This window comes from Primulina huaijiensis, chromosome 1 (assembly GCF_012295235.1).
Source record: "Primulina huaijiensis isolate GDHJ02 chromosome 1, ASM1229523v2, whole genome shotgun sequence".
NCBI classification, from domain to species: domain Eukaryota; kingdom Viridiplantae; phylum Streptophyta; class Magnoliopsida; order Lamiales; family Gesneriaceae; genus Primulina; species Primulina huaijiensis.
The window spans coordinates 23,596,029-23,618,515 of record NC_133306.1 but is presented as its reverse complement, the minus strand read 5'-3'; the positions used below and the strand labels follow the sequence as shown (position 1 = coordinate 23,618,515).

General features: G+C 31.7%; 3 protein-coding genes across 7 annotated transcripts; 2 read left to right on the top strand and 1 right to left on the bottom strand.

Moving 5' to 3' along the window:
- The first annotated feature begins 3,886 nt into the window (after nt 1-3,886).
- LOC140986326 (exocyst complex component EXO70H1-like) lies at nt 3,887-6,395 on the top strand. Its single transcript, XM_073454521.1, has one exon. The coding sequence runs from the start codon at nt 4,300-4,302 to the stop codon at nt 6,238-6,240; it is 1,941 nt and encodes a 646-aa protein (XP_073310622.1). The 5' UTR covers nt 3,887-4,299; the 3' UTR covers nt 6,241-6,395.
- Nucleotides 6,396-11,336: 4,941 nt separating this feature from the next.
- LOC140986306 (ankyrin repeat-containing protein At5g02620-like) lies at nt 11,337-15,303 on the top strand. 5 transcript variants are annotated; one of them, XM_073454507.1, is made up of 5 exons: nt 11,337-11,483; nt 11,626-12,066; nt 12,460-12,869; nt 13,732-14,631; nt 14,905-15,303. In XM_073454507.1, exons 2-4 carry the CDS (start codon nt 11,733-11,735, stop codon nt 14,614-14,616), a joined length of 1,629 nt encoding a protein of 542 aa, XP_073310608.1. In that variant the 5' UTR covers nt 11,337-11,483; nt 11,626-11,732; the 3' UTR covers nt 14,617-14,631; nt 14,905-15,303. The 5 variants fall into 5 exon arrangements, with proteins under 5 accessions (XP_073310608.1, XP_073310579.1, XP_073310589.1 ...); XM_073454478.1 differs by having other exon boundaries at nt 14,880-15,303; XM_073454488.1 differs by having other exon boundaries at nt 14,875-15,303.
- A 2,667-nt stretch (nt 15,304-17,970) lies between these two features.
- LOC140964703 (probable membrane-associated kinase regulator 4) lies at nt 17,971-19,178 on the bottom strand. The gene has a single exon (XM_073424618.1). The coding sequence runs from the start codon at nt 19,025-19,027 to the stop codon at nt 18,113-18,115; it is 915 nt and encodes a 304-aa protein (XP_073280719.1). The 5' UTR covers nt 19,028-19,178; the 3' UTR covers nt 17,971-18,112.
- Between the last annotated feature and the right edge of the window lie 3,309 nt (nt 19,179-22,487).

Below are 22,487 nucleotides of genomic sequence, written 5' to 3'. Positions count from 1 at the left end.
CCAAACCCTAATAAAACAAGAAAAATGATCGCGGACACAACAGTACTGTAAGTAATCTTCATCCTCATTCTTGTTTGGGTATTTTTTTCTGAAAAATTTTGGTCATTTATAACGCATATCATCATCATGGAAAGTTATCTTTACAATTAATGAAATTGTTCTTTTTTAAAAAAAAGATCGTCTAATATAAGATTTTGGAAATTTGGTGTGAATGGAAAAGTTAGTCGCGTCAACCAAGCAAATAAATAGTGATATCTTTTTTAATATATATTTTTACTTTTAAAAATAATTTTTTTATATTTCTGATCTCTATAATTAGTATTTTTGTTTTTGGCCGATAATAAAGGACGAGACATTTTCAAATTACATGTACACATGCTATTAAAAATCGACTAGCAAATAAAAATTTACATTCTTAAACTTCTATAAAATTAATTTGTTTTTATAAAAAAAGTAATCAATTAATACACATTTTACTATTTATTTATGCGTGATATCAAAGTCAATTAAATAATTTTTCAAAATATAATTAATGACGACCTTTTAGCTCCTTTGAAAGTAACTGCAAAATTACGAAATGCATTTATGTAATATTTTTCTATTTCACATGAATGATTAGAGTGTTGATTTTGATGCAATCATGAGGTTATTTCACAAACGTTTCCATAGTATTTTGAATAGTAAAAATTTGTTGAATTTTTTATATAAATATTTTTTTTATCAAAAAGTTTTTTTTATCAAAAAACAATTAATGCATAAGAAAAATTAAAAATTGGTTATGTAAGTTTTCATTAGAGGTGTTAATTCGGGTGGGTTGGGTCATATTGAGCAGTATTACTATTCAAAAATTTCTCAACACGAACACGAACCCGAATCAACCCGATTAACCTGATTTTGAATTTTTTTAAAAGAAAATTAAATAAAATTGAAATAATAATAATAACAACAATATTTTAATTTAAACACATAATAACAAAATATTCTTTATATATATGATTTAAATTTTAAATTCTGATTGTAAAAAAATAAAGTATATTTACTAAATCAAATAATCAATTGTTTAAAAAATAAAAAAATGTTCAAAATAAATATTAAATTATGAGAATTTATGATATAAATATACAATAAATATTTTTTAGATATGCAATATATAAAAATATAGGCAATGTTATTAATTATATTTTTTAAAAAAATTAAAATTTTCGACCCAACCCAACCCGGTCCGATCATTTTTTTTCGGGTCAGCTATCGAGTCCAATAAGATCTGACCCAAACTCAAAAATCCCAAACTCAAACCTGATTTTTTTCGGTTTGAAACTTGTAGGATTGGTGGGTCGTGTCTGATTTTGACACTCCTAATAAAAAATTTTTATGGTCAAATTTTGATAATGTAAGTTGTTAAAGTCAAATTTTAGTACAATAAGTTAATTCATTTCAGTCATATTTCACCACAATGCTTAAATAATTTCGAATATTATGGACATAACTGATGGTTGACTTAATATCGAATATTATTAATATGAAGTCACTTATTTCTTACATGTCAATTGTATGGGATATGATATACGTATTTATTCATAGATATATTTTTAGTAGGTGAATTTTACGTGATCTTTATCATAAAATAATGTCCAATTGTGAAAATTTATATTTAGATAATCATAATATCCAAATAATTTAAGCAATATAAAATTAATTAAGTGGGTGACAATTTAAATATGGCAAAAACGTGTGTGAGACGGTCTCACGGGTCGTATTTTGTGAGACGAATATCGTATTTGGGTCATCCATGAAAAAATATCACTTTTTATTATGCTAAAATTATTACTTTTTATTGTGAATATCGGTAGGGTTGACCCGTCTCACAGATAAAGATTCATGAGACCGTCTTACATGAGACCTACTCAATAAATATTAAAAGCAAAAATCACAAAGAAAAACATTGTTCTATATAAGTTTGTTCACAAATTTTAAGAGTGTTTTAACTGCTTAAAATCCAATAATTTTACGAGTGTTCAACATATATCTTAATTCAACATATAGTCGATATTAAATTTTTTTTTATCATAAATAAGGGATTATATTACTAAATCATCAAATCACATTTTACAAAAGGGCCAATAAATAAGGGACAAAAGTATTTGAAATCTATATCTTCCATTTTCGATAAACCAAACAACGCAACGATCTTAGCCGTCTTGTTTGCATATCGTCGACAATGTCTAACTGAAATATGAGGATGTCGTAGAAAAATAATTCGTCAATTAAATAATGACCTAGCCTAACACAACCCTAGACCCAAGGCTAGCTAACAAGTGAAAAACATGCTATTAGAGATGGTTAATTAACCCTCCTTTTAATTTAATTTTTTGTAGGGCATGTGTTTGTTACAATTGTGCCTCAATTGTATTTCGAAATCTATAAATTTCGATTATAATTTTAATGTTAACAATGAAATAATAGGTGAAATCTTAAATTCATATATTATTACTTATTTGCTTATTAGTTACATAAAATAGAATGAATTTCAATTGCTTAATTCCATTAATACCTAACTTGAAATTCATTCTAATAAATATGAAACACTATATAAAAATGTAAGGTAGATTTGAAGTTTATGATATTGGCCGGTTATCTAAAACTACAAAAAAAAAAAAAAAAACATTTGAATATATTTAAAATTCATGAATTTGAAATATATTAATCCAAATGAATATGAGATTTGAATCGCAACCAACATATCTCCCACAAACAAAAAAGGTCAAAAGAATTTTTGAAAAATAATTTGTCAATGGGAAAAAAAACACGTGAACGACATTCTAAAAATAATAATGTTTCTTGGTTTCTTATATACGCACGCCTCAGTAAATATCATGCATTGAATTTTTATTTATTTATTTTGTGTCCTTGAGCAACAGGCAGGCAATTTAGGCATATAATAATAATAACAATCAAAATCGCTAATATTCTCAAAATATTCATAATTAGTTTAATAGTGCGAGTATACTTTGAATGATAAATATTGTATATTTTTTTAATAAATTATTATTTCTATGGTAAAAAAATCAAACTTGATTTCAAAAATAATACACAATATTAAATCCACTAAATCTTTTATTTTCTTATTCTTAAATACATCAATCTGTCAGTTTTTAAATTGAAACAAATTATCAAAACAAAAAATTCTTACATACATAACTCATCATCAATAAATACTTAATTTAAAATGCTTTTCAAATGTTGAAATATTGTTGTCTACACATGAGGAAAAGTACCTACAAAAGGCCGAATGAATAGAAATATAAATTTAGGTCTTTCACGGCTTTTTAATGGAATTGCGTCGTTAACGCCAAAAAGAAAGCGTGCGTACACATAATCCATTTAAAGAAACGCGACAACGAGGACAATAAGCAAAAACAGAAAAACCGGTAAAATTTAATTAATTGCATCTTTGAAATCAAGTTACACGATTAAACTCTATGCTAGCTAGTACAACATGTACAAGTAATCTATTTTATATTTTACACGGAAACCGAACCTATCGCCAACGCTAGGCTAAATCCATTTCACAAGGCAAGGTCAATTTATTTATTTTAAGAGTAAGTCTCTTGTGAGACGGTCTCACGAATTTTATCTATGAGACGGATCAACCCTACCGATATTCACAATAAAAAGTAATAATTTTTAATGACCCAAATAGAGATCTGTCTCACAAAATACGACCCGTGAGACCGTCTCACACAAATTTTTTTTTCTTATTTTAAAACTAATTGACCGATAACATAATTAAAAAAATTTATATATAGACATGCATGCAAGTCGCGGGAACAGAATTTAATTTTTTATTTTCAAAATTAGGGGATTTGAACCCAAAATCATACGAGTCTTGAAACATCGCCATTATCACTAGGTCATGTCCTTGGTAATTTGTTGTTCTATTGACTTTTCAAATTTTTTATATTTGTATTAACATCTCTGACAATTTTTATTTATTTATTTATTATAATATTTAGATGAATATACTACCACCAAGGCAATCATATTATTTTGTAGTTGAAGTGAGGGGGTGATATTTTTCAAAATAGAACTGACAGCTCATCCATGACCTTACTATGTTTTGCCTTACGTCAACACTAACGTGTGAAATGGCACATTACTTGAACGCCAGTACGCCACCCGCCCCCTTCTATATATACTCGAGCCCCTTCACACTGAACTTCCTTAAAACCCAACAGACTCGCAAATTCTACTTCCCGATTTCCATTCCTTTCCCAACTCCAAAATTTTTTGAAGCTGAAAATGCCGAGAAAAGGTATGAGAAGCTTACTGTTTTCGCCGAAATCTTCTTTTTCAGCCTCTCCATCTTCTGATCAATTATCTTCTCCTTCGCGGTTTGGATTTTCGCCGTCTCGACCGAGTTTCTACGAGTCGGTGATGGCCCGGACGCTGGATATGGTGGAGCCGATGATCGTGAAATGGGACACTGAAGCCACTGCCTTCGGGCGAGTTACTTCTCTGTTCTACGATAACAGGAAAGAGGCTAAAGATTTCATCAAATGCGTCAAAAATTTGCACAGGGGAATGCAGTACCTAATCACCGAGGATTCCAAGTCTGAGAAATTGATTCGTGCGCAGACTTTGATGCAGATTGCTATGAAGAGGCTGCAGAAGGAGTTTTATCAGATTTTGTCGATGAATCGGGCTCATTTGGATCCGGAGTCGGTCTCCACTCGGTCTTCTAGCACCTCGATCGAATCCAGTGTGTCTGAATACGAGGAAAGTTACGACGATGATGATGAAGATGCCAGGGTTGCGAATGAGTCGTTATCTGAAGTTGAAGATGTCTCGATTGCGGTGATGTCGGATTTGAGATTGATTGCTGAGTGCATGATCTCGTCCGGTTACACGAAAGAGTGCTTGAAAATATACAATATTCTTCGGAAATCTATTGTTGATGAAGGAATTTACAAGCTTGGTGTGAAAAAATTTACTTCTTCTGAAATCAATAAAATGGATTGGGAAGCTCTGGAGTTGAGGATCAAGAATTGGCTAAACGCCGTGAGAACTGCAGTGTGGACTCTCTTCAATGGAGAGAAAATCCTCTGCGATGACGTGTTCGCGACTTCAGATTCCATCCGAGAGTCCTGCTTCGCAGAGATCACGAGAGAAGGAGCTGCGATTCTGTTCGAATTTCCGGAAAATGTAGCAAAAAGCACCAAAACAGCGCCGGAAAAAGTGTTCCGCCTCCTCGATATGTACACCGGAATTGCCGCCCATTGGCCAGAGATCGATTCCATTTTCTCATCCGCATCAACGGCGATTATCAAACAACAGGCTCTCACGTCACTCATCAGGCTCGGACAATTCGTTAGAACCTCGTTCAGTGACTTGGAGTCAGCAGTTTCGAAAAGGTCGTCAAAATCGCCGACCACCGGCGCAGGGGTTCACATTCTGACTACCGAAGTGATGAATTATCTATCGATCCTCGCCGATTACAGCAGCATTTTGACCGACATCTTCTCCGAAGCGCCGCCTCCTGTAAACGTCTCCTCGCAGGAATCATATCTCGGATTCTCGGAATCTGACGAAACTCCGGCGACGGCGATTTCTCGAAAATTGTCGTGGCTTATTTCAGTCCTCCTCGTCAAACTTGACGCGGAAGCAAAGAACTACAAGGATATTTCTCTCTCACATCTATTCCTAGCCAACAATCTTCAACACGTGGTGGTCAAAGCCCGAACCTCAAACCTGAAATATCTCCTCGGCGAGGTGTGGTTGACGAAGCACGAAGCTAAGATCAAACAGTTAGCCGAGAACTATGAACGGCTAGGATGGAGCCACGTCGTCGACACACTCCCTTCCGAACCTACAGATGGCGGCACGTCCGAAAAAGTCACAGAAATATTCAAGAAATTTAATATGTCCTTTGACCAAGCATATAAAAATCAATCTGCGTGCGTGGTACCTGATAGCCAGCTCCGAGATGATATCAAGATATCTATCGCGAGAAAGATATTTCGAAGATATCGCGAGTTTTACATTACTCATTCTCCGACAATACGAAGAAAAGAAAGTATTGTCCCAGTTGTCAGGTTTACCCCCGAGGATGTGGGGCATCGCTTGTCCGATTTGTTCTTTGGGAATTCTGGGACAGGGCGTTTTTCGTCAATTATGTCAGAGTCGAAATTAACCTACAACGTCAAGATGGGTTGTTTCAAGATTCTGAAATGCATAATCTAGATAGGTTTTGAGCCCTCTGCGGAGAATTTAAAAGAATCAAATTGATTTTATTTTAAAAATAGGAAAAAACCAAAGCATATTATTATTGATTTATTATTTTGAATCAGAATTATGATTCGTGATATTTATCTGATGAAGGTGGCGATTCCAATAAAATTTATATATATAATTTAAAAGAATCAAATTGATTTTATTTTAAAAATAGGAAAAAACCAAAGCATATTATTATTGATTTATTATTTTGAATCAGAATTATGATTCGTGATATTTATCTGATGAATGTGGCGATTCCAATAAAATTTATATATATATTTAGCTCATTTGAGTTGTCTTTTGGATACTACTGAACTTGAAATTATCTACATATAATTATAATTTACAGGAGGTGTGATTTTTTTTTTTAAAAGAAGATCAATTATTATTAGAACTCCAATTTTGGTTTCAATGGATTTGTCTTCGATCGTATTTTGGTAAGCAAAAGGCCTGAAAACACAAACAAGCGAGGACTTCGGCAATTATTTTAGCATACATTCACAGAAAGATATATATACTAAAATATATGCTCATTTGGTTATAAAAATATACACAAAAACTCTTGTGAGACGGTCTCACAGATCAATTTCGTGTGCCTAATCTCTTATTTGGGTCATCCATGAAAAAGTATTAATTTTTATGCTAAGAATATTAATTTTTCATGGTGAATATCGGTAGGGTTGATCCGTCTCACAGATAAAAATTCGTAAGACCATCTCACAAGATGCCTACTCAAAAATATGTTATGTGTTTTTCATCAATTATTCGAGGAAACCGCTGATGCTCAAGTTCAGGAAGATAAAAGTATAAGAAAGGTATGAATGCTAGTGTTATTGATTGTTTGCAAAAGATTATAATTTAAAGATACCATTTAGTTCGTGGATGAGATGATGAAAAATGCATAACATAATAATAATAAATCAATATACTTTGATAAGATAAAAGGTGCATGAAACTAATCGAACTTGGGCAAAGCATTGAACAAAACGAATATAACTAATAAATAAATATCTTATCATTTGCACCGAAGTTTGTCTTAGAAAAATGATTAAATTTATAAATAATAAGAAGCGGAAAAAATCAAAAGTGATAGTGTTTGAAAAAAAAAGAAGTGAAAAGCTAAATTTCTTTAAGCTAAAATGTTTTGTAAATAATTAATTTTACTACTATTTTTTTAATAAAATAAAAAAATACTCTTATTTATATAATAGACCTGTCTTCGAAATTATTATGGGTAATAATGTCTAAAGATATTTAATTTATTTATTAAAATATTATAATAATTTTCGAGAATCAAAATCACTATTAGACCAATTTTGAGATTTTGATTACACAAAATATGAGGTTAATAAACATATATACAAAAGTGAATTTTTAAATTATCACTAAATAATCACATTTTTTTATGGATTACAAACACTTTCGTAATTTTTATGTGATCGTTACGCTTATATATATCCTTTCTATTGATGATGATGTATAACATTATTAAAAACGAGTCTAAAATCAACCATTCATTCGGAGAAGTTAATTAATGAATAATTAATATACATCATTATTAAAAACGAGTCTAAAATCAGCCATTCATTAGGAGAAGTTAATTAATGATATTAAAAGTTTTATAGCTATTTCAACCCATGGGTCGCATGATATAATAAATTGTAATTAAGTTTTCCCTTAAATAATATCTTCTTTGAAAATTGTTGATAGTAAGACAAATGGCGACAGAGATGTCTCGTAATAAGTCGGTGGTCTGAAATACTGTTTATTTATGAGAAAAATATATATAATATACTAAAATAAAAAACTCAAACACAAATTAGGATTCGAGAAAATTTTATTCTAATTATATAATAATGTTTTTTTATTGTAAAATAAAATTAAATATTATGAAAACATTTACTGATATTATATATATATATATATATATATATATACACACACACACACACACACAGAAACGGACACGCATTGCTGTAATTAAGGAGCAGTACTAATTGCAAATATAAAGTCAGTTTCACCTAAATGCGACAGCACTGAACTGTACTGTGCGGTTTCGAAATGAAAATAATTCAACAAAAAATGAATGCCGATTTAAGCAATGAAGAACAATAAGTCTTTGAAAATATGATATTTCGATGGATTCTTTTATTTAATAGAGAAAAATTTGTGTGAGACGGTCTCACGGATCGTATTTTGTGAGACAGATATCTTATTTGGATCATCCATGAAAAAATATTACTTTTTATATTAAGAATATTACTTTTTATTATGAACATTGATAGGTTTGAGACGGTCACACCCACTCTATTTAATAATGGCAGTCCGTAGCTAGTAAACAATGCAACATAACAAATTGTTTCAAACTCTACTTTAATGTTCAATAAATTATAGGAATGAGTGGATATAATTAAATTGTAATATAAAATATTAGTTTATATATTATATTTTTTTGTGAAGTACATCGAATGTTAAATTATTTTTATGTTTAAATCTAATGTTTGATGGTTTATTCAATTTTTTTTAGTATATCGAATGATAAATTATTTTTATATTTAAATCTAATGTTTGATGGTTTATTTAATTTTTTTTAAAAAAAAATTGGTATGTCATGCAAGACCAAAATCTCTTTGTTATTACATGGGACTATAGAATTTATATTACTTACTACTATAAGATAACTAACATATATATTGACAAGAAGAAATATTTAAACACAAAAATCATACGATAACATATCAGAAGTTAATTTTGTGATATATATCTCTAATCTAATTCGGTTCATGAAAAATAAATTGTCGTGTAAAAAATATTAAATTTCTATGTAAATATAAATCGGTTCAACTCATTTTACATATATATATATTTATTACTATCGTCTCAAATAAATGGACCAATCACAATTGTAGTTGGGAGTAAGAACTATAAAATGTCTGGGGTTACAAAAATATTTGTTTTGTAATGAATGGGCCAAGTGAATTGTAGAAGATGATGGCAGCCCACTAAGCTTCTGCCTCCACTCAATTTGTCGATTATTGCTGGACTGTTCTATTAGTATCAAAGTATATATAACATTTTTAATTCAGTACCAAATTCCTTAACGATCATAGTAATGATAATACTTGTTTTTATTGTTGTTAGTTCTATGATAATAATAGTAATAATTATTACTTAATTAATATAATTAAATATTAGAATCAGAATAATAATTAATAATATTCATAATTTTTTTTGCACAATAGAAGAAATAATTTATATTAGTTTTTGTTCATGTAATAATAATAGTAATAATAGATATTAATATGATGAGAAAAAATAACATTCACATAACCATAATATAATTATTGTCAACAGCAAGTGTAATAGTAACGATAATATTACTAGATTAGGTCTTTTGTGAGACGGTCTCACGAATTTTTATCTGTGAGACGGGTTAACTATACCGATATTCACAATAAAAAGTCATACTCATAGCATAAAAATTAATATTTTTTCATGGGTGACCCAAATAAGATATCCGTCTCATAAAATACGACTCGTGAGACCGTTTCACACAAATTTTTACCATATTACTATATGTAATAATAATAATAGTTAGTATTTAAATATTTATAACTATAATTAGTAGTATTAATGTATTACTTTAATAAGGAAAATATCTATAAAATAATAATAAAGTTAATAATTGACTATTCATCAATTTATATATTATGTTATATAAAGGATATTTTAAGTTGTTATAAAATATATAATGATAATTTGGTATTTAAAAGACATTCAAATAATAAGACTTAAAAAATAAGTTAGAGGTGTCATACTTTTTAAAAATACCTTATAAGACATGATATCAAATTATTAATACATATATTTTATTAAATAATTTGTTGTTTAACGTATTATTAAATAATTTCTAAAAAAACAATTTAGCAAAAATATTAACTACAAAGTTAGTGAATCGGTGTACAAAAAAGGCAACAACATCGCCCTTTTGTGTTTAGGTAAAATTTATTATACATTGGGTTTTTTTTGTAAAAATAAAGAATTCATTCGAGCTCATTTTAAAAAACAAAAAAAAATCCTTTAAAACAATTTATAATACACAAAAAACTCTTGTAAGATCGTTTCACATCTCACGATTCTCTAAATCAACTCAATTCATGAAAAATATTAATTTTATATAAAAATATTATTTTTAGATCTCTAAACTCAACTCATAAAAAAATATTATTTTTATAAAAACCTACAACACAGGAGGATACGTTTTCCACACGTGGGAGTCCACGCACCACAATTAGCAGGCATCCTTGACTTCAGCATGTTAACCACCACAGCAACTACATTAACTTTTATTTATTACATATTGATACTTAAAAATTTTAAAAACAAGAGATATTGTAAATAAAAAATAGTTTTAAAAATTTCACTATGTCATGGTGCAAATTTTAGGAAAAAAATATAAATGATTGCTTTAGTATATAAATTTCTACAATTTTGAAAATAAATGTGTTCATTTATACCCACACTTTTTTATGTATGAAAGATTTGAGATATTAATTTTTATAATAATGGACTGGTCATTATGCACAACTTTTTTCCCTCTTTTTTATTGGTACAAATCCTAATCATGTCAAAATCAAGCTCTTAAATAAAGTATAATCATGATTATAGATCGAATCATGGGCAGGTAATTAGTCTTTTTCGTTTGAAAGATAGAATTGAATTTTTGTGATGCAATTGCCCATGTCAATAAGCGATTTGTTAGATGGTCTCACGAATAAATTTTGTAAAATAAATATTTTATTTTGATCACTAATAAAAAACATTAATTTTTATGTCAAAAATATTATTTATTATTGTAAATATGAACAGAGTAGACCTGATCCATGAGACCGTCTATGCTATATTAAGTAAATTATTATTTTGCTGAGTAACCCTTTATTACTTCAACTAAATAGTTTTATGTAATAACATGTAATTTTGAATTAAATTAAACCAAATTATCTGATTTAATAATTACATATTAAGCTTTAATTGCAGCAAGATTCCACTTGTATCGGGTCATTGTACTCTTTACTCCACCTTTACCTCTTGTAAATGATTCTTTATTAGTTTCCTCTCTCCAAAGAGTTTGCCAGCTTCAAGATAACATTCCATATATTTCAATTGGGCTCAAAGATTTTCTATTAAAATCTATTTCTTGTAAACTTCAGGTGAGATATATCTTGTCATCTGGTCTTCCATGGATTGATTACGCTGAATCAGATATTGCTCATGCTTTCTTGATGGGGTTTTGTTTTTTTTTTTGCTATTTAAGTGTAAGCCTTAGATTTTGTGTTGATTTTTGGTTTCCAGATGTGAAATTTGATCCGGGCTTGATTCCTAAAAGGTTAAAGAAGAAAGAAAGGATTTTGATTGCAATTTGGACAATCGAACCTTGAACTTTGATTGATTAGTTTAAAATGGAGGCTTTAGCTACGCAACAAAGCTTCCATAAAAAACAGATGAAGAAACAGTTCGCTCGAAAACGAGATGATACGGCGTTACATTCAGCCGTAAGAGATGGGAATTTGGAAGTGGTTTTGGAGATACTTGGCAATAGTGAGGAAGATGAATTAAAAGAATTGTTATCTAAACAGAACCAATCGGGCGAAACGGCGCTTTATGTAGCTTCTGAATGTGACTATGTTGATCTGGTTAAGGAGCTGATAAAGTACTATGATGTCGGTTCTGCTGCAATCAAGGCCAAGAATGGTTACGATGCTTTTCATATCGCTGCCAAGATTGGTGGATTGGGTAAGCGTTTCTTTCGTTCTTGTTAGAAATCCTATATGATGTTAAATGATCTTATATATCGCCTATATGGTAATATATACCAAGAGAGATTAATAGAGTTTAAGTTTAAGCATCGTGCCATGAGGCAGGGTCTCTATGGCTGAATCACACAAATCTATCTGGTGTCATGTTATCTTTTGTGTTTTCTTGTTTTTGTTTTATATTTAGCTCTCAAAATTCAACATATCATCTTTGATACATGGCGGTTATTCATCACCATTTACGCTTCGTGCATTTGTCTGGTCTGTTACTAAGGATCACGTTAAGATCCCTCGAAGTTAGATAGAAAAATTTGGTATTACTTAGACCTAATATGTTGTTTAGTGTAATCTTGAAAGTTCTTTTTTATAACAGGAGTTCTAAAGGTCCTAATTGACGCCATTCCCCAACTTCTAGCGACAGTGGATCAATCAAATGCTACGGCCCTTCATACGGCTGCAGCACAAGGTCATGTCGAGGTGGTCAAGTTTCTGTTGGATAGAAATAGCAGTCTTGCCACCATAGCGAGAAATAATGGTAAAACTGCCTTGCATTCTTCTGCACGAAACGGCCATCTTGAGGTGATCAAGGCCATTTTAAGCAAAGAGAAAGGAATCGCGACATGGGTCGATAAGAAAGGACAGACAGCTCTTCACATGGCTGTCAAGGGAACTAATGCTAACACGGTTGATGAGCTTCTTGCATCAGATGATACTTTACTTAATATTGTCGATGGCAAGGGAAATTCAGCATTGCACATTGCCACGAGGAAGGGTCGACTGCAGGTATGCTTGTTTTTCATATGTTATCTCTTTCTATGTAAGAGCACCCTTTAAAAACACTTCTCTGAAAGTGTGTTATAAAAACTTGTCATAAAAAAACGATGGTATTTTAGGGAAACAACTCTATATTTTTGTATTTCATTTAGGGAAATCACTTCGTGGAAACCAATTCAATACTCTAACCATAGACTTCAAAAGATAAGTTTCAACTCGAGTGAAAATGAAAGGATATGAAGAGGACACCAAGTATAACATTTGAAAAATAACCCATCCCCAATTAAAGGTTCCCAAAATCATTACTATTAAAATATTATCAATCAAAGAATTATATTCAGTCATAAAATTTCAATTTTAATGGGGTGTAATTTTTCTCTATTAGTTTATATGTAAATTTTATCTTTCCAAAAAAAAAAAAAATACAATGAAATTCTTAAAATAAAGATTTCAACAAACTTTTAATTTGATACATACATAAAACAATAAAAGTAATTTTTTTATTTGATAGTCATACTTTGCACATCGTTGCTCGTATAGTTTTAAGGAAGAAGGAATCAAGCTTACAGCAGAAAATACGAATCACAGAATCATATGAATGATGTAGTTTCCGACCAAATTACTCTGCTATAAAGCTGTTCGTTTTGAAGATATTGTCCTCAGGTTTGAGTCACATTAGGTGCGTCAATATAAATTTTAAGAGAGCAACAATGACGACGACGATGATCATAACAATAATAGTAATAAGATGTCATGTAAACTTGCATGCATTTGGACTTCTGTAAGGCTCTGTCTTGCCAAGCTTTGTATTTTACATTTAGAGCCATACCTATGTGCAAAATATAGCTAATTCTGAACCCAAATCATGCAGATTGTTGAAACTCTATTGAAGCAAAAAGAACTTAAAAAAGATGCCATCAACAAATCTGGGGAGACTGCTTTTGATACGGCTGAAAAAACTGGGCATGTAGAGATTGCAAATATCCTACTGCAGTATGGTGTTAAGAGTGCAAAGTCCTTAATTACTCAACCACCAAAAAGTGCGGTCAGAGAGCTGAAACAAACCGTAAGCGACATAAAACATGAAGTTCATGACCAGATCGAGCACACACGCCAAACTGGAAGAAAGGTTCGTGGTATAGCCAAAAGGCTTGACAAAATGCAAACAGAAGGGCTTAACAATGCAATAACTTCAACAACTGTGGTTGCTGTTTTGATTGCCACCGTTGCTTTTGCTGCCATCTTTACTCTCCCCGGTCAATACGCCGATGAACCAACTGAAGTTCCTCCAGGGTCTTCTCTCGGAGAAGCGAACATCGCACCAAGACTCGAATTCTCGATTTTCTTGATATCCGACTCTCTGGCACTGTTCATATCATTAGCTGTCGTTGTCGTTCAGACATCTGTGGTAGTTGTTGAGAAGGAGGCAAAGAAACTACTGATGACGGTTATCAACAAGCTTATGTGGTTGGCTTGTGCGTTTATTTCAGTTGCCTTTCTTGCCATATGTTACATCATTGTGGGGGATCAAGAAAGATGGTTAGCTATTGGAATAACCGTTATAGGGACAATAATCATGGCTACGACACTTGGGACATTGTGTTATTGGGTGATAATGCACCGAATTGAAGCTTCTAACTTGAGAAACCGCCGCTTGTCGGCAAGAAATAGTAGATCACAATCGTGGTCTGTGTCGATGATTGTGTCAGATGAGGAAATCCCGGAGGATGACTTTAAGAAACTTTATGCACTGTGATTTTCATATGTAAAGGTATATATCCTTCCACGCACTGTTGGATAATAAAAATAGTCTTTGTAAGTGATCATATATGTAATATTGTGTGATGTTGTCTTTCAATAGAAGGAAATGGATGGTGATTGAATTTTCGGATTGTAAATAGAACAAGAATTAGTATAGGATCAGAATCACTTGCTGACACTACCATCATATATCTTGTTTAAGTTTTCTGTTTATGCTTTTCCTTCTTCATGTGGTTTAGAATCATAAGTTAAGTGCAGTGAAGCAGCAGTGTTTGTTATTTAGGAGGGAATAAAGTGAGATCAACACTTGAGTATTCGCTTTCAAGAATTTATAGATTCATTGTATGGATCGACGCTTTTGTCCCTTGAACATGAGAATCTGGCCGTGGTGGAGATACAACATGAGTGGATCAACGAAACAGGGGGGTCGACTCGAGAGTGCCGAAACAACGCTGTTAAGTCATTGGCGCACTCTATTGTCCAGTAATGAGAACTACTGTACCAATAAGTTGTTTGGGACCGAGCAACTTTGGCCCCTTCTTTCATTTAGCTCGTCCTATTTCTACTTTCCAATATCGATAATATACAGGGGAGTCCTACTGTTCTATGTGGAGTAATATCGAAACCAGACATAGTGCTTGTTGTAAGGTTTAAAAATTTCAATAATCGCTTTTTTCGTTGATTTCCTACTCTCATCCAACAATTGATATATAGTTATCTTCATGACATTTTAACCCTTGTATAGTTTAAAATATTTCCACTTCCGGCTATAGCTTTTGATTGACCGACCAGGCAGCTCCCATTCCCACCACGTGCAGCATGCCTGAAACCTCCAAATCTCTTGCCTGAACATTACACGGATCGGTTTCACATAGGTTCTTTTGGTGGGTTCATTTCATTGATATAGTTAATTTGAATGAGTTGCACGTAATTCTGGATTACTGGTTTCACTTTTAAGGAATTGAATTTCAAGATAAAAATGAGCGCAAATAATTTGAAGGGTGTCACAGCAAAGACTTGATGACACTTTATGCTCAAGAACAAAAATACTAGCTGGTTTCTTGTACTTTCTCCTAAAACTGAAATATTCAGAATAAGCTCCATTAGTGAACTGGTCCTACATTGCTAAAGGTGGCCATGAAAATACACGTGATGGGTTTTTAAAAGTGTTCGATACAACTCACACTTGAATTACCATAGGAAATTTACAAGATTGGGTGCAGGTGCAAGAAGAACAATCTAATCAATGAACCAACATGTCCAAAGGGATTGTTCTGAATTTCTTGGATGTGGAATGTTTTTATCCACAATTGTAGGATCACCTTATTTTTTGGGAAATTTGAGAATAAAATAGTTGTTTCGACAAAGGGATTGTTAGCACCGCTCTTGGTTCCATATTGTGATACCCTTATCTCACATCAAAAAAATCAAAGATTTAAAATGAGTTTATAATGGGTTACAATAGACTTCTATAGCAACTTGGATTAATCATTTTCGTAAAGCGAGGACGAATACGTAGTAGTTGCTATAGGGGCCCATTGTGTGCAGTCACGCAGGCGCGGGCTCGGGCTCGAGTTCGGGGCGTGACACATATTGTCGCTCGCAGGCCATAGGTCTCAGCAATTTTTCTTTCCAGAACTTTGGTTAATATTTTGCAGAGCGATTAGGTATTAATTAACTGTTGGTTTTGATACATATTTAATGGAAAATGACAAATATTGTTGAACATGCAAACTGGAACAATAAGACTATTTCTCAGGTTTGCAAGTATTCAAGTATCTTGTAATCAATTCTTTTAGGTCCAACAGATATCTATTTAATAATAGTATTGAAATTATACAATTTTTTGTCATTGGTATTTTCTTTTATGCTAAGTTTTGAGAATTTTTTTTGATACCAACAAAAATGAAAGTCGAGATTAATTTCTTTAGATCATGAGTCCAAAATTCAGGAGTAAATTTAAAGAAAAATTAGTGGGGGCACGTTGCAATCAACGAGCTCCATTATCTAATAATTAATTCGTTTTTTTTTTAACTCTAAATTGTGTTTAGATGTAGCCTTTCTTGAAAATATAATTGGCAAGTGGGAAAAGAAATAATTGCCAATCCGTATTCAAAAGTATTCAATTATGCTTCTTGGTTGATATTTTGTTAGGCTTGCAATGCCATAAATCAGGATAATATGAAACAATGCTTGGTCCATTTTCAGCAATCAAAATTAGATGCATCCACGATATGACTTGTCTGTACATACATTGCGAGTACTTCTGTGTTCATGTCTCTTTTCTTGTGAAGGGGGTCCGATTCACTAAGGTTTCACGTGCTTTTCTCCTCTTTTGCTTACCCTTTTATGCCATGGGGACGGTCATCCACCGGAAGGGGCGATGGGCGGAGGAGCAGAGGAAAAACCGCTTGCGCGATCATGATCCCGGATAAATTTTTTTAAAAAAACAAAAATATTATGCATAGTCCATAGATATACTTGGGGAGTAGAATTAAATGACCTATGATGAACAAATTTGAGATTTAAATTATTGGTTTGGTGTAGAAGTTAAATTGTCAATGGCTTCAACATGTCACATTAAAAGCATGTGATATTTTTGTTTTTTGTTTTAATTTGAGGCCAAACACGTGTACATGTTTACATAAATGAGTGAGAAAAATTAGTTGAATGTTAGGCTTATGCATGTTTCACAATATTAACAATGGTTTGATGATTTCTTTTTTTATGGAAATTCTTGGAACATTTTCTTGGCCCGTTTGGTTCTTATTGCATGGATAAACAATCGAGCACATAATATCAAATAAAAAATCAGGAGTTCAGAAAGGAAAATTTATAACTAACTGCTTAAAAAATGTGAAAAGCCCTTGTACTTTAATGATGTATTGGTTTATTCATTATAATGTGGAATATCTTTTACAATTTTGGTAATATTTTAGTTGTTATCAATGAATCAAATGCACATTATTAATGTTATCATTGAGTATCTGTTTTCTTCGTCATTGATTTATACCTCTCAAGTAAAAAAATAATGTAGATATTGCGAGAATACAACTATATGTTAAGACAACTGTTTCGTTGTGAAAATTTAACCTCTTATAAAATATTTTAAGCGAACATGTATCAACCTTTACTAGCATATATATTTTGAAGTGAGGTTTATGAGCCAAAACAGACAATATTACTAGTGGTTTGAGTCGTACATGTCAACTCTCATGTTAGCGTTAAGAGAAAAACAATTAGAAGTATTTTTTTTTCCAATTATTTATTTATCATATATATTTGCTCGTTGTGCTTTGGCAAGTGATTGGTGTAGCACAGCGAAGTATCAAGCAAGTTGATATTCCATGTATAGTGCCATAATTTTGGAGGAGACAAGAATCTCTGAAATTTAATTCGGACATACAATTATTTCATCGATCAGCAAAAGAATGCCACAAATCTTATTTTTTAAAAATAAAAACAAGCGTTAAATTAACAAGTACTTACTACTACAAATCTATACAGTAACAATCAAGAAACTTGTCTAAAATCTGCTGAGAATTCTTGCAATGATAAATGGCTGCCTCTATTGAACCCTCAATCTCAGTGGCGCTGCTGCTCCTTTTAAGCACCGTAGAAGAAGAACTCGACGAGGATAGGAACTCGGCCGGAGAATTTTTATTCTTGGCATCAGAAACTGACTTCCTGCACACATTTTCCTCGACCCCTTTATCAGTATTAATCTTTGTTACAGCATCTACAGTTTGATTTTTATCCTTTCCAATGAATCCAAACGGTTTTTTCTTGGAAAAAGTGGTTAACTTATTCGAACATTCCTCGGTTTTCGGCAAGTTATGGGGTTCTGAATTGGGATTTGCTTTGGCACAGGAGGACTCATCTGTGACTGCGCCAGCAGATTTATTGAAAAAAAATTTCAGCTTGTGCACAAGAATGGAATTCTTGATCAGCTTAAGTTTCTTGGACCAAGACCTTTTCGTTGGGTGATTATTGATGAAACCAGTGAATTCAACAGGCCATTCGAATAAACAGTCATCAAGATCCATTTCGCAGCTCTCTCTGCAAGAATCCAATGGCAATGTGAAGTTATTACCATCTTCTTGTAAGGGTTGCTTGGAAACTTCAACTGGGGCGGTGGCCTTGTCGTGGTGGAGGAGGATGTCTTGGACCATTTTCCGGCGGAGAGTGAGGTGGAGCGGGAGGATTTTGCCATTGTAGAAGAGCTCATCAGCTGTGGAAATGGTGGGCTGTGAACTATTGGAAGTGGAAGGCATTTGGAACTCAAATTCTTGGCTTTGTGGGGAAGAATTTGCGGTGACATGGAGCGAGTTCGAAGGTGAAGATGCCATTTCCATCTCTATGTAGTCTTCCTCTTCACATTCATATAATGCAAGATTTATAGCCATAATGGAAGAGAAATGGCAGACCCGTGCTTGTGTGTGTTTGTGTGAGAAAATGAACCACTGAGAATATTAGATGAGGGGAGAAGAGAGTTTTTTAAATAAGGGGGAAAATTAGGTAAATTTCTTTAGCCTTTATTTATTAAGGAAAATATTTATAAATGTAAATAATCAACAGTGAAAGTTGTATACAATAAACTAGTAACTTATTATATTTGGGCTAAATAACATTCATCATGCAAGAAGTTTTTTCAATATTTATCTTCACAAAAACTCTTGTGAGACGGTCTCACGGGTCAATTTTGTGAAACAGATATTCTATATTGGTCATCCACGAAAAAGTATTACTTTTTATGTCAAATATATTAATTTTTATTGTAAATATGGACATAATTGATCTGTCTCATCAATAAAGATCCGTGAGACCGTCTTATGAAAGACCTACTCATTTATCTTTTCATTGGCAAGATTTGAAATTCAAGACATTATTTAAAATAAACTGAGCACATTATCATTCGAACCAACAAAAACTAAAATCTTAGGGAAATATACGTTTTTACATATCAGTATATGCATATATCTAAATCTATATACAATACACTTTCGCATTGTTTACACAACCTTTTGGTTTATTCCGCGTCGATTGATCACATGACACCTGACAAACTTAAAAAAGTGAATTCCCAAAAATACCTTTTCTGACGTGGCCCATACACATTGGCTTCTTATTATTTTCGAAGTGCTGACATATAATTGCTGTTTTTTATATAATACTAGGTGGGGGCAATTGGGGTATTGCAGAGCACATCCAAAAGACCCTTTTCTTGCAATGAACTCGAGCACATGACTATGAGAGAGCTACGTGCATTGACGACTGTTAGTTATAGATATATCCATATTTGAAATAACGATAATTTACATAGTACATTAATATAATATTAGTTAGTATTATTGTATAATGTTTCATGATTTTAATGAATTTCCAAATTTACAAATCTCATAGACAAAATATGCCCTGGCGCATTTTCATCGTATCTTGATGTTGTCTCGCGATGCTTTTTGTCAATGGAGTTGGGACCTTTAACCATTAGATGTGGATCATCATGGTCGTCTAACAATTCACCATCTTTGGCTCGCCTGTATCCCGCGATCTGCGAGACGAAGCTGCATGAATGGTTAGACCAAAGGTGACTAGATTTTACTTGATTCTTGTACACTTTCTTGATTCCTTCTCAATCTTGTCATCAAATTCCCAGTCACAAATCCCGTCCATGGAATTGTCTAATCCATGATCCTCAAGTTCCAATTTCAACTTTGATAGTTGTGCTTCCATGCCTAACGACTACCTTCCAAGAGGCTTAGGTTTGTCTTGTGGAGGCTGCCTCGGTGATAGAAAAGGAATTCTCGAGGCTTTCACCTTTGATGGTGTCTCGACACTGATCAATGAAGTATTTATTTCAAATGTTGGTCTCTTAATGGATTCGAATTCTTGTTTGATCAACTCAAGTGCATGTAATAGTTTCTTGATTCTTGCATCATTTTTCCTAGAAAAGAATGAGTCAAGTTGTTTATTTTCGGAAGTTTAAGAATCACGAGGAGATCCTGTCATGATGCTAGGGGGAGCAAAGAATTTTAAATTTTGTAATGAATTTTTCTACAGCTGTGGTTATTAACTGGAGTACATTTTTCTATATTCATGAAAACGTAGATATGACTCACCCTCCAAAATATCGCAATCCTCTGCTTCTGCTCTGTATGAAGCAATAGCTCTTGAAAGCTCATCCTCCAAAATATCATTATTTCTTAAGATAACAAGCGATGATGACATAATTCAGGATGCAAGTTTTTACAAACCAACTTACCTTCAACTTGAAATGTTGAAGAATCTGATTGCTAGCTTCATCAAACTGATTTCGTTCTTCCCTGGTATTCTGAAGCCGGCCATGAGCAGAACTCAAGGCAGAAAGGAATAAATGCAAGTTGAATTTGAATGATGAAAAATCGAGAGAATCATTTTGCAAATAAACATATATAAACATCTTCAGTTTCGTTGAAAAGCCAACATCTGGAAGTTTCCAGCTAAGTGTATAACCATTTATTGATGTTGATGCATGCATACAGCTAGCACATATGAATCTTGGTATTAATTCAATTTTAATTGTGGAAGAACCAACATAATTCTTGCTATTTCACATCAATCTAAATCACAAGCTACTTAATACCAACAAATACCTTCATTTACTAGGCAATGCAACAATGTAAATACACTTAAGGCATCAGATTTCAGTAAAAATTATAGACAGGAGAAGAAATTAAGGTGAATTTAAATATCTTTTAATAAACAGAATGTAATTGTGAACATTAATATTCTAGATATTGTAACATAAATGTTTACATATCATAATTTTATTAGGTTATCCACTTATTTCACACATAGTATTTTTATGTGAACTGGTCCAACCAACAAGATATAACAAATCCCCATTTAATATGATTATTTATGCATCAAAAAATGAATATAAAATACATACTATCGGCTGAAAGAAAAATGATTGATTTGTTGGAATTTAAGCGACACATTAAATTCTAAGGTTTTAAAAAATAATAACATGATTTAATCAGGACTGAAGCGGAATATTACTGAAAGAGTGAGGGTGCAAATACAATATACCACAAACACGGGAATTTAAGTGCTATTTCTTCAATCCCATGATCCTTAGAGTGTGTTTGGAATCATGGAATTTAAGGAAATTTGTTGGATTTGGAATTGAAAATACGTTTGGAAATTAAAGATGGAATTTCAAAATGAAGTGTTTGGTGGAATTTGATTGGATTTGATTTAACTATGTGAAATCTTTGTAAAATATGTAAGATTTCATGGGATTTCATAGATTTTGGGTCATGAAAAAAAAAAATAAAAGTTTTTTTACTAATAAATTTTTATAACTTGCTTATAAATTTTAAATGTTTTTATCAAATCTTATAACTTACCATTTATCCAAAATACACATGATCAATTCACAAACATTTATATCTTATATATTTTTGAGAAAATTATTTCGACAATTTTAAATATTTTTATGTTAAAAATTCTATAAATAAGATGCTTTTATTAAAAATTTGTTGTTTCAATAGTAAAAACTGACTTTATCGAAATTTGATAATTTATTTTTAATGATAAACTTTATAATTTTTGCATTTGTTTACAAAAGTATTCATTAAAAATATTTTTATATGTTTCAAAATATTTTTTTTACTAAAAAATGGAAATATTCATATAAATATTGTAAATAAAAAAATCATATTAAAAAGAGTAATACAAAATCTTTTTAATATAAAATAAATTAATTTTAATGATTAAAATAAAATTCAAATTACATTTAAATTTTTTTTTATCAAACACTGATATAATTTTAAATCCATCCAATTCCAAATTCATTTTTTTTTCTTGTCCAAACATACTGTT